Genomic DNA, 13368 nt, shown 5'->3' on the forward strand with positions numbered 1-13368 from the left:
TTGAGGAGCCTCAGAGAGGCCCTCTATCTGTTGTTCACTTCTTCTCTATCTTCTGGAGCTCAGAACAATGGCCTTTATGACCCCTCAGAGCCTCTACAGTGTGGATTCAGATACCACGCTGCCCACATGGCATGCTCCAGGGGCATAGCCTGTGCAGCGTGCTCCTGGGGCAGTGCTGGCCTCACCACAATGGGTCCAGGGCCTGCTGGTTAGTATTTAAAGTCTCTGCCATCTGGATCCATGGCTCCCAACTGTCTCTGCAGCTGTGAGGTCTATGGGGGCACTTCCTGTGAGGAGCAGACCCTTGATCACACCTTCCAGGGACGAGACCACAGCCTGCCCCTCTGTTCTCCTCAGCAGAGCCCTTTCTTCCTCTGTAGAGTGTGTGGCCTTGGGGTAACAACTCCTCCTGATGAGGGGCCTGTCCTCCAGAATGCTCATCCTCCAGAGCCACATCATTCACTCATCCGCAAGGAGCGGGAGGAAGAGGCATCTGCCTCTGCCTGAAACCCCCACCTTCACACTCCCAAGACCACCATGCTTGATGGAAACTAGAACACTGAGGAATGCAGTCAAGCTCAGCTGCTTCCATGACTATACCCTCAAAAAATGGCAAATAATTTAGTATTTAAGAAGGAAAATATTTTCCTAGTATTTTCTAGGTGCACCCTTCTTCCCTTTTCTGGTTCCAGAGGTAATGAGCTAAGGGCTCCTACTGTGGCCCCAGGGCTTGGTCACCTGCCAATCCCAGGCCTGAAGACCTATACTCCTAGCTTGGGGAGCAAAAGTTATAGTCCCCATTTCCTGTTTCCAACAGAGGACAGGGACACCAATGGCTGACAGACAGCCCACAAGGCAACCCACTTGGTCCAAGCTAAGGAAAGCTCAGGCAGTTGGGTACAATAGACCAATAAGAGTAATAAATTAAAATGAAAACTCATAACATTTCCTGCCCTTTTGGATAGCTTTTATATAAAAATAAGAAAATAAGTTAGCAAGGATATAAGACTTGTACATTGTTGATGGGATTTGTAGTAAAATGATGTAGCCACTATAGAAAACAGGATGATGGTTCCTCAAACAATTAAAAATAGAATTAACATATGACCCAGCATTTCCATTTCTATACATCTGCCCAAAAGAAATGAAATCGTGGGCTGCTTTTGGAGAAGTCACTTGGGAGACTGCGTTGGTTTAGGGAGTGGGAGTCAGCGACACTATGTGGCACTTCTACTTTGTGTGCGACAGGCCCAGAGTGCGGTTCATGGACAGGACTCCAGGCTCAGTAGATGACCCTGCGGGAAGGACCGGGAGCTGTGTATGTGCCCCTCAGGACTGCTCCATGCTGGCTCCTTCCAACTGCAAGACTCCAGGCTCTGGGGGTCCGAGCACTGAGCAGCTGGAGCTTCAGCTCTGGTGCCATGGGGCAGAACTGCTTGCTGCAGCTTTTGGGATGCCAGACCTCCTCATCAGAAGATTCTGTAACCTTCTCTTTCCCCTACAATGCAGGAAGGCACCAGAGCCTGTTGGGAAAACAAAGAAGGGTGAAAAAAATCAATGAGGGTGATCTAATTGCAGAGGTTGAAACTCATAAAGTCACTGTTGGATTTGAGTGCCTGAAGCAGTGTTATATGGCAAACATACTTGTTGCTGAAGGTACCAATGATGTTCCAGTTGGATCCATCATTTGCATCACACTCAGAAAGCCTGAGGATGTTGAGGCCTTTAAAACTGCAATTGAATTCCTCTGTAGCAGCCACCTCACAAGCAGCCCCAGCACCAACTTCCATCGATGCTGATTCACCACCTCCACCTCCTTCTGCTCAGGCTTCCGGTAGCTCATATCCTGCTCACATCCAGGTATTTCTTCCTGCTTCTTCCTACCATGACCATGGCCAAGTTCAGAGATGGGAAAAAGTGGGTGAGAAGCTAAATGAAGGAGACTTGTTGGCAGGTAGAGAGGGACAAGGCCACTATAGGATTTGAAGTACAGGAAGGTTATCTGGAGAAAAATCCTGGTCCCTGAAGGTACAAGAGATGTCCCTCTAGGAACCCCACTTGATATCATTGTGGAAAAAGGCCAGATATGGCAGCATTTACTTACTACAGGTCAACAGAAGTACAGTAACTGATTTAAAACCACAAGCACTAACACGATACCCACCCTTGGTGGTCACTGTAACCCTACTCCCTCAGCCACTCCTGCCGTACCAGCTGCTCCTGCCAACCCAGGGGGAGGGTGTTTGCTAGCCCTCTTGCAAAGCAATTGGCTGAAGAGAAAGGGATCGGCCTTACACAAGTAAAAGGGAAGGGACCAGGTGGCAGAATCATCAAAAAGGATGTTGACTTTTGTGCATCCTAAAGCTGCTCCTACCCCAGCAGCTTCTGTGCCTTCCACAAGTCCAGGAATGGCTCCCATTCCTACAGGTGTCTTCACAGATATCCCAGTCAGCAACCTTTGTCCAGTTAGGGTACAGTGGCTAATGCAATCAAAGCAGATGATATCTCATTATTGCCTTTCTACTGATGTGGATATGGGAGAAGTTTTGTTGGTATGGAAGGAACTTAATAAGATTTTAGAAGAAAAAAGAAAAATTTCTGTCAATGACTTCTTATGAAAGCTTTAGCTTTGGAATGTTTTAAAGTTTCTGAAGCAAATTCTTCTTCGATAGATGTGGTTATAAGCTGTTGATGTCCATGTTGCTGTCAGTGCTTCTATAGCATTCATCACACCTATTGTGTTTAATGCCCATTTTTAAAAACCTGGGAACCATTACTAATGATGTTGTTTCTTTACAACCAAAACAATCACATGAGTTTCTGGGTGAGACTTTTATAATCTCCAATTTAAGAATGTTTGGAATTAAGAATTGCCCTGCTACTATTAACCCACTTCAGGCATGTACTTTAGCAATTAGTGCTTCAAAGGATACGCTGGTGCTAGCATTGAAGGAAAAAGAATTTGGTGTGGCTGACACTCAGCTCTGATCACTGAATTGCAGATGGAGCAGTTGAAGCTTAGTGGCTTCCTGAGTTTAGAAAGGTCTTACCTTGAAAAACCTTTCACCATATAGTTATAATTAACCCAAGAATTTCTAGACTCTTCCGGGTCACATGGGCTCATTCTCATCAGGATATTTATGTTATTAAACATGTGTTTCTTTTAAAGTTAGCCAGTTATTTTTAGAGTCTTTCCAGATAGATTAGTTGTAAGGCATCACAGAATTTTTAATGCCAATTGTATTCAGATATTGTTCACATTTAATGATTAAACTACAGATTTTAACCCGCGTATTTCTAGTTAGGGAACATGTGCTAGCTCTGCTTCCCTAGAGACAGGGACTAAAAGTTGATAAAACTTTGCAGTTCAAAATCTAATTGCCAGGCTGGGAATTTAGCTCAGTGTTTCTGCCACTTGTCTCGCAAGTGCAAGGTCCCAAGTTCGATCCCCGGTACCAAAAAAAAAAAATCTAATTGTCTAAACTTCCTTAGATGTGGGGGAAAGAGAAATCCAGAAAATTACTTTTATTTTTATTTCCAGTTACTCAAGTAACTGGAAAGCTCTATGAAATAAATATGGAATGTGTGTAAATATGTAAAATATAGTTACTAGAGTTGGATATATGCCAAACCCTTCCACCACCAAGTCTTGTGTGAAAAAAGGAGACAGGGTATGTTTGTAAATGGTTTAAAGCCCTAAACCAGGATGCCCTGGCTAGCAGTGCCCGTATCCCCAGCTGCTCAGGAAGCAGAGTCTGGAAGATCACTTCAGCCCTGGAATTTGAGGCCAACCTAGGCAATGCAGTGAGACGGCTCACAAAAGAAACAGTAATAAAGCAAATGATGCCCCCAATGGTGATTTCTGCTTGCAGAAAGTAAAAAAGATAAATGTAGTTTTAAAGGTGTTCTTTTTATATCCCAACACATGTAAAAAAAAAAAAAAAGGATCCCTAAAATCCTGGTGCAGAGAAAAAAATACATTAGATGGCTAGCTCATCAGCCTAAATACTTTTGAAATTTTTATTGTGTTTTGCCTTTCTCTTGGAGGGAAGGAAGATATGATATTTAGGGTAATAAAAATGAATTGGGAACATTACTACAATTCCAGACTTTCTATTTAATTGTTGTGTTTTAATAAATATTTGGATTTATTTATGACTATTGAAAATAAACCTGACCCATGCTTCCTTGTACATGTAATAGGTGGAGCTATCACCTGAGACTGGCTTTGTTTCAGTGTTGGATTATTTCTCAATGTTCATCATTACATAGTGCACAAGTGACACTCCATATTTTCCACAAACATTCACTTGCTATATTACTATAAAAATAATTCAGTACATTAATCTGCCTTTTCAGGAATCAGTAATTTAAGGTTGAATTGAACATTAAGCAAAGACAGCAAGTTTATCACAGGGCACCATCATCAATCTGGGCCTGATGAAAGATGAAACTTCAACAATAATTAATTATTTGCTAATGTTTGTGGCTCTATTTATTCCCTTGGAGGAAAAATAAAAAGTTGCCATCACGTAAAAATTGTTCTGAGTTAAAAATTAATCTTAGCTATAACCTAAATCTGGAGTCAGTATACTTTTTACCAGAACTGAATGAAGAAAGTTAGAAAGTGTTTTTTGTTTAAGATTATTTAAAAATTAAATTTTATGTTTTAAAGAAAGAAATGAAATATTGCCCTCAAAGAAATATTTATGCAGCCCTGTTTATTGCAGCATATTATCTGTAGCCCAAAGGAAGTTAATCCCACTGAACAGCATACTTAAAAGTGGCTAAGTTGATAAATTTTTGTTGTATGTATTTTATCGCAATTGAAAATAAACATCATCATCAGTCAGGAAGAAGTACAAAGCTGCTCAGGACCCAGGCTGTGAGTGCATCCCGATCTTTATTGTTATGTGGGCTCCTCCCACCCCAGTTGCTGCAATGGCCCATCAGGACAGACCATGGCTCAAGCTGCCGAACCCCAAGCCTTGATAAAGTTGGCTGCTCCAAGAGATGTTGCAAGTGGTGGCCTCCTCAATGGGGTGACTGAAGCCATGAGCTTAGAAGTCAGCACAGGCTGCTGTGAGTACAAACAGGCAAAGAAGGCTGCAAGGAAGAGGCATTGAAAGGTAACTGGATTTCAGATGCAGGGTAGTAGGAGAGAAATGGCCCAGGCAGCGGAAGAGAGAGTGGGCACAGGCGTGGAGACAAGGACTTCTAAGGGACGTCCTGAGAAATACTCGAGATGTGCCTGGTGGCCAGGCTGGTCTGCCTAGAATTAAAGATGCAAAAAGGGCAGGCGTCAGATCTGAGGCTGGAGTGTGAAACCTGAAAGGACATGCAAAGGAGACCGGACGAAAGCCTCTAAACATCTTTGGAGGGAAGCACACTGGAACACATTGGAAACTGTGGCTGCCGGAAAGAGAAGCACCGGATTTTCAGAGCAGGAGGCGAGGACGTCTCGGCCACATTTCTTTTAAAAATAGGCACTCTTGGTTCCAGCATAGGCCCGGCCTTTCACTCCCGCACCCATGTTTCCCTGGACCCCACAGGCGCCGGGACCTGCTGGCGCTGGAAACACATCACCGGGCCCGCAGCCAGCACCGCTCTCGGCCCCCTGGCTGTAACCACAGGGGCCACAGCTGGACCCCTCCGTGTCGAGGCAGCGTGGACTACTCTCGTGACACCCCACATCTGGTGGGCGTGGGATTGGATTTGGGCCGAAGCAGGGGCTGGGGCAGCGAATGGGCTCGGGGCTTGAGCAGGGCGCTGGGAGGGGAATTGGCTCTGGAGGGAGACAGGGCTCGGCGCCCGGGCCGGGCTGCGGGCATGGGTGTGGGTTCCCGCACTGCGGCAGGCGAGGTGCTGGAGCTGGGCATGGAGCTAGACGCGGAGCTGGACGTGGCATTGAACGCGGTTCCGGACACAAATAAGGTTCTGAAAATTGCCTTCGAGGAGGAGAGGGACGTGGGCGGGGCTCTGGACTCATCCGCGGTTCGGGGCGCGGACACAGCCCGGGAAGCCGGCCTCGCGGCGGTGACGGCTCTGGACACCGGCCACGGCGCTGTGGCGAGCAAGACCTTGGGAAGGGACATGGCCCCGGCTCGGGGCAGCAGGCGCCCCAGGACGGCCGGGGGGCGCAGCTCCGCGAGCGCCCCCTGATGGGCGGGATCTGAACAGGACACCTCTGCGGGGGAACCTGCCTGGGGCAGCAGGGGGAGGAAATTTCCACCCGGCACTTGGGTCCACGTCTCTGGGAGCAGCCTGCGCTGGGGCGCGGACAGCTGTGGCTGTTGTAGATGGGCTCAGAGCGGCGCGGCGGGGTGCAGTAGTTGTAGGAACCCGAAGGGCATCTTGATGGCAGGCAGCTGGTGTAGCGGGGCTCAGAACGTCGTGGCGGGGAGCAGCTGCGATAAGGCTCCAGCGGGCGCGAAGGGAGGCATCTGCTGGTGCTCTGGGACCGACGCTGCCCACTGAAGCTCCCGTAGCAGTCCCGGCCCTGCCACTGGGGTGCGCACGAACTAAATGAAGCCCGGGACTGACGCTGGGGGGCGCAGCTGTTGTAAGAGACCCCTGAGTGGAATTGAGGGACGCAGCTGCCGTAGGAGCCCTGGTACTGGCACTGGGTGGAGAAGCTTCCCGGGGTCTGGGCCACTAGGGGACATTCTACATAAGTAGTGACAGGTTGAGGGGCTACAACGGGTACGTAGGTCTGGACCGGATATTTCACATAAGTTTCTGTATAACAAGCTGGAGCACATTCTACGTAGGAAGTCTGAACAGGGTATGGGACTTCGTATTGCACGTAGGAAACCCCAGACTGGCATGGAGCCTGGCACTGGATGCAGGAAACTTGAGTCTCACAGGGAGCCTGGCACGTCACCTGGGTGGTCTTGGACTGGCAGGGGGCCTCGCACTTCACCTGAGTGGTTTTAGACTTGCTGGGAGCCTGGAATTTCACCTGGGTGGTCTTAGACTTGCACGGAGCCTGGCACTCCATCTGGGTGGTCATGGACTGGCAGGGAGTCTGGGAAACTTGGACTTGGCATGGTGCAGGGTACTCCAAAATCTGGACCCCACAAGGGGCTGGGACTGCCACCTCGCCGTTGACACCAGCAAACTGGGCGGGACCGACGGAGGAACCCTTGACGCAGCACTGGGGGAGCGGCACGCAATAGTGAATCTGCTGCTGGTCACACATGGTCCTGATGCAGGCAGGTGAGTAGGACCTGAGGGGGAGAGGCCAGGTCAGCTGAGTGAGTGTTGTGGAGGAGGAACCAGGAGTTAGGACAAGATGCCTTGTGTCCTCCCTGACCCTTCATTCTCCGACCTCAGTCTTCACCCGCGAATCTTTACTGACTTAGCTGGATCCAGGATCAGGCACTACTGTTCATGAGACCTGCGGGTTGTACACACCCGGACTAGATGTACGGCACACAGAATCTCCACCTGGAGGGTGGGTTTGCCAGTGTGAACCACCAGGTGGCGCTGATGGTCAGTCCATACCGTACTCTCTTACTCTAAACCCTGTCCAGGAAAGAGCGCTCCCTATAGAGAGTATCAACGCTTGGCCCAGAGAGAGGCCTTGACACCCATGGGAGCCAGGGTTTTCCTCACACATGCATACTGGCAACATACATGTATGTGCATACGTGTAAAAATGAACACATGGGAGCAGGCACCCAGGGAGCGCCTATGCTCAATAATGTGAGTGCATTCACTGGACAGTAAGGAGTCCAGTCAGCTGTTGGGCAACTCAAACCCAGCATTAAAGATTTGTTCCTCCATATTCAGTCTTTTCTATGTGAATCCACTTACACCGGCCCTTATGGATGTACGCAAAGGCACGCACATACAAAACGGGCCAGCCTCCGACAGGCTCGGGGTCAACATGGCCACTTGCCAGGCAGGCTGCTGTTATCAATCCCCTGGACAGGGACAACGGCCAGCTTCAAAACTGTTTACTCCTCAGCCCCTCTGAGAGGCAGGATAGAGATAGAGTTACCTAAAATGGAGTACCTCAGAAAGTGCAGAAAGTACGAGGTCCTTTTTCATCTCTTTCGTTCCTCCTTTCTTTTTCTTTTCTTTTTTTCTTTTTCAAGACAAAGTCTTACTATGCAGTTATATAGCCCAGTCTGGCCTTGAACTCACAGTCTCTGAGTGCTGAAGTGACAGGTATGTACCCCTATACCCAATTTAAGAGCAAGATCTTAATCATGAGACTGATGTTGAGCCACTCTTAAGGGTCTACCCATCAGGAGCATTACAAACAGGGCCTGGGGCACATGTGTACTCCAGTGCTGCACTTAGGCGGGCAGAATGCAGGGCAGCCCCCACTCCTTCGCTTTCCCAAAATACACCTGGGGGTGATCAAGCAGCCCGGTGACGGGCAGAGCAAAGAACTGATAGACAACTCTCATCCAACAAAACACCTCTCCATAAGTTCCCAAAGCACTGTAAATTCTTGCAATGAAGGACAAAGCTACATAATTTCCATTTGTCTAAATACTTGTTTCCTCCCCCACATAACACTGTTCATAAGATATAAAGTATTATAAAGTATTATAAATTATTAATGTGCCTTTTCCAGCGAGAGCGGCTCCTAATGAGGGAAAACGGTTCCTGAGGATGAAACCAGGGTTATCAAAGACAAACACACTGACTCCACAGATAAACTCTACAAAGTTTCCTCTTATATCCCCCCAAAGTCATCAGATGTTCATCTCAGGCTGATGCGCATTTCCTCTGCTCCAAGCTCCGTCTTCCGCTACCCCTCACTTCTGCCAAACATCACCCCCACCCCAATCCCAGGACCCAGCTTCTAGACTCACCCTCCTGAGCAGGCACGAAGTCATTCAGGCTGAGGCCCTGGGCAGAAGGCTCTTTATATAAAGTATTCTGGGTCTGGCCTGGCCATGAGGCAGCAGGCTGGCATCTGCTTGGCTCATCACCCATGCTGGCATTCCAGAAGCTGGTTGGTTCCCTCCCTGTGTACCTGTCGCCTGGCAGTCATCTACAGAGTTGGGAGTGTCTGCCTCAGAGTCAAAGCTTCCAGACTATGAAGGACCAGATTCTTGCTTTATGCTCCTTCTGGACCCCATCAGTCTCTTCTCTGTCCCTAGATCTGGTGGTGCAGGTAATAAGAACTGGCAAAGGCATCTTCTCTCCGGACAGATGACTCTAGCCCCTACCTTCCTCCTTGCCAAAGAATCTCACTAGAGAGAAGTAAAAGAGGAAGCACTCCTTAACTTAATGTGATTAAAATTGCCCCCAAGACAGAGGAGCTCTATGGAATGAAGAGAACCTGGAGTCAGAGCTGAGTCTAATGGCCCAGGTTGGCTACTTACAGCTGTGTGACCTTTATAACCAGTCTGAGATGCATTTACTCTTCTGGAAAATAGATATAATTGAATGCCCTCTTCTGATTGTTGTGGAAATTAATGCAATTATTTTATATAAAATCATCTAGCCAAAAAGGATATCCAAAATATCCTTCATCCCCTCGGAGTAACTGCTGACCATGAACAACAGACACAGCTGGATCAGTGGAACTCTGCGACATCCCACTCCTGAACTGATCAGCATCGGGTGCTCGGAAGGTGATAGAGCAGTCTCTGAGGGCAGCACAAGTCAGCTAGGGCTTTGAAGATGGCACAATGCAGAACAGATGTAATGAACTGGTACCTTGTAAGTGAGGTACAGATGATGGATATCATCTGCTGTCTTTGCAGAATATTATATTAATCACTAATGTTTAGAAACAGAGAAATTTTTCTTTAGATTCCAGACATCTGGCTTTTCTTCTCAAATCCAAAGATCTGGCATAGGTGAACCTACCTTCTATCAATCCTGCTGGGAGCTGCGATCCTTGGAGAGAGCAGGCACTTTTCCATTCTACCAAGTTGCATTATTCTCTCTACTATACCTACCGTGCAATTCGAAACACAAGTTTAATTGTATTATTTTACTTGTACTCTGGATTTTCTTCAATGAAGTTGAAAAGAAAGTTTTTAATAACAATTTTTAAGTAATAATTATAGTTTCATTAGTAAATGTAGTACATGATGTTTATATTGGTCTTAGGTGCATAGGTAGATGGACTTAACACATTTTATTTCCCTTCCACTGCTACCCTCCTACTTCCCTCCATCTCTAGATTCCCTCCCCCCATTTTCTTCTTTTCTTCTTTCAGTTGCAACATATAATGATTATATTCTTTGCGGGTCATTAGTACACGTACATGACACATCTTAAATCCACTTAAAATGAAAATGATAAATGAATAATTATGGCTTTTAATAATAATAATCCTGCTTGGGTCATTTCATTTATTTGTGTCATCCTCTGGCCATTGCAGGGATTTGGATTCTGACCAAGGTTGTGAGCAGAGATTTTAGATTTAGACAGATCTTGGGCTCTGGTACTTAGTAATGGGATGAAAGCTACCTCATCTCCATTAGCCTCAGAGTCATCATTTATAAAGTGGAAAAAAGGGGAAGAAGGAGCAATCATGGTAAAGATGGGGGAGGCAAAATTAGAAACTTATAGGAGTATTGTGTGATTTAAATAATAAAACTCATATAAAGCACTTAGCACTTAGCCAGCCATTTGGCTCTCTTGGCTTCAGTGTCCTCCTCTGAAGATGGAAGTGATATACTTCAGGTTTTCATGATCATAAAATCAGATGATGGGTATGAAATTGTGTGCGACCCTCAGTGCACAAACCAGTCATGTCTGTGAGATCTGTCCCTGGGGGAAGCTGGCCCAGTCCAACTTGACATCAGAGTCCCAACTCTGGACCCCAGCACTCTCATTCAAAAGGGACCTCCAAGTACCATTCCAGACCTAGGTTGTAGGATCATAGACTTTCAGGGCATCATAGCAACAAGAACCCCCAGGAATTTCCTGGCCTAACCCTGTCATTCTACAGGAGAGGACTCTAAAGCCCAGACAGGTGAACTTTTCTGGGAACCTAAAGCTAGCAGCTGCCTTGGAGGGACTAAATCCAAGGTCACCCTACTCCCAGGCCAGTTCTCTTTCCACTGTGGGTCTTTTCTAGGACCACACACATTGGTCAAGGTGCCCCAAACTCAGACAGACTGGAGTTTGATGTTCACTGAGAAGGTAGTCTGACAAACAGCGAACAAAGGCTGCTGAGAATAGAGATCAACTGGCACCACCAGAGTGGGAATGTTGAATCCTAATTGGTGTCTGTCCCACTCACTTTTGGATGGACCGGGTACTTTGGGGAGGGAAAATACCTATCTTATTCTTTGCATCTCTACGTGCTGACATCGTATGAGTCTGTTGATGGGTGACTGGAAGATGAGTGGAAAGATGGGCGTGAAATTGAACGTGCCTTATTCAGCAGAGTCTTCACTTTAAATGGTTCCCTTAGGTGGCACCAATGTGGGCTTCTAATCTCTGTGAGCCTCTGTATGTTTTCGGATTTTTCCTTTTGGCTCAACCCACTGAATGGGGACAAAAGTAAGTTATTATCTCCCCCTAGAAAGTTCCTGCACCTGGAGTCCGGTATTGCACAACAGAAGCCTGCCTTGGTTCTTCCTCCAGGTTACCCGAATGCACGGCCCACACACTTTTCCTTCTCATCTATAGCTTCTCTCCAGTATTCCCTCTAAGGTCCGTCCCGCTGTTGCTGGTGTATCTCAGGCCTTCACAGTCTCCTACATGGCACAATTGTCTCCTCAATGATTTTTTCTGTTTCCAGTATTTCTTCCATTTAACTTCCAAGTAGACAGAAGAGCAATCAACCTAATAAAGTAAAATAATACAAATAAAGTTAATTATACTATTTTTTCACTTTGCATTTTGCACTGAAAAATATTCAAACTTCGTAACTAGGTATACAAATCCCTTCAAAGCAGGCTCCGTTCTGTTCTTCCTAGCTTACGTCCCTCTTCTCCTCACTCCATTCTCACTAGCCTACCACCCCACACAACGTCAAATGAAGCCATGCAGAGTGGTTTTCACACTCTACACGTGCCTTGGTGCTTCAAGAGAGCAGATGCCGTGTCCTCCTCCTAGAATGTCCTTTCCGCTCTCCTCCACGTATGACCCATTGCTCATTGTTTGGGACAGCCCCAACGTCACATCCTCTGTAGTGTTCCCTGACTCCTAAAGCCATGATTCACTCCACTCTGGCAGTACTTCAGACACACCCACCATTAAGGTTATTATGTGTTCTGACTGTTTACGTTCCTGTCTTCCACTCTAACTGTGAGTTCCATCAAGGAAAACAAGCTGTGTTTTATAAAACTTTAAATCTTTCAAGTTTTCTAACTTTAAATAGACACCGTGCCAGTGCATAGGGCTCATTTCATCTTTTTGATTAGACTACTTCATTTCACTTACACAATTGTACGCATACCCATACATAGACACATACATTTGTACATCTACACATAACAGATAAACATAATGCATGTTTGTTTTACATTGCAGTGAATGGACTGATTTGTTTCACTGTATTTTGGCATACAATAAATAGATGTATAATAATATATTAAAACTGTATCAAAAGCCACATTAGTAGCAAAGAGATAACAGATGAGAGAGAGAGAGGGGGAGAGGGAGAGAGATTATGTCTGGAGAGAAGATATTCATTCTGGGGAAAGATACAGAGGCTACTTAGATAGATGGGACTAATTAGAAATAGTAATTTAAATTGAAGCATACGTGGCTAGATAAATAAATCTAAGCATAAGTGATAACCTTGAGGTGACTTACAAAATTGATAAAAACTGTAAAAAAAGACTTTAAAACAGGATTTTTATTAAAATTATAAAAATAAAGATAGATATAAAATATAGAGTAAAAGTCCGAACTCAAGTTACAGACTTAAAAAATACAGAAGTGTAAATGATATAAATTGAGATGGAAAGGATCATATATAAGAAGTAAAGAGGCCTAGGGTTAACATGACTTGCAGGGACCTTCATGATCAAAAAGATGGAGGCAATGTGAGAAACACGTAAATCTACAAGTAATTCGAGGACTTGGTGCATCACTGTCATTTGGCTGTGAATCAAGTTAATATATGTTAACACTCAAAACTTTTAAAACAGCCATGTGTAGTATATCATTATCATTATTTTATATAGAGGGTCAAAAGCAAAATACTTTGTTGTAGCTCATAAGCCTGAAATGGCAGAAGCAAGATCCTTTGCCAAGTTAGCTAGTGATAGAAGCTAATGGAAGTAGATTTGCAATAAGATGAAGTTACTTCAAGTTAAAAATACATAGGAATGTACTCTATGTTCAGCTGTTGATCCTTTTCAGAGTTACGAGACTCTGGGTTGTCAATCCTAGAGGAATTTAGTGATGTCTTGTTGATACCTTGCTCCTGAG

General features: G+C 45.8%; 1 protein-coding gene and 1 pseudogene across 1 annotated transcript; one reads left to right on the top strand and one right to left on the bottom strand.

Annotated features, from left to right (window-relative positions):
- Positions 1-1059: 1059 nt before the first annotated feature.
- Positions 1060-3074, top strand: LOC101724907 (dihydrolipoyllysine-residue acetyltransferase component of pyruvate dehydrogenase complex, mitochondrial pseudogene; annotated as a pseudogene).
- Positions 3075-4884: 1810 nt separating this feature from the next.
- Kprp (keratinocyte proline rich protein) lies at positions 4885-8875 on the bottom strand. The gene is made up of 2 exons (XM_087203377.1): positions 8832-8875; positions 4885-7229 (listed from the first exon to the last, which is right to left on the bottom strand). Exon 2 carries the CDS (start codon positions 7199-7201, stop codon positions 5477-5479), a length of 1725 nt encoding a protein of 574 aa, XP_087059503.1. The 5' UTR covers positions 7202-7229; positions 8832-8875; the 3' UTR covers positions 4885-5476.
- Between the last annotated feature and the right edge of the window lie 4493 nt (positions 8876-13368).

The sequence above is a fragment of the Heterocephalus glaber genome, unplaced genomic scaffold (assembly GCF_053883595.1).
Source record: "Heterocephalus glaber isolate CG9 unplaced genomic scaffold, H.glaber_assembly_v1.0 deba00001795, whole genome shotgun sequence".
NCBI lineage: Eukaryota > Metazoa > Chordata > Mammalia > Rodentia > Bathyergidae > Heterocephalus > Heterocephalus glaber.

Coding starts and splice junctions, on each gene's coding strand:
- Kprp (XM_087203377.1), bottom strand. CDS start 7,201: ATGTGTGACCAGCAGCAGATTCACTATTGCGTGCCGCTCCCCCAGTGC.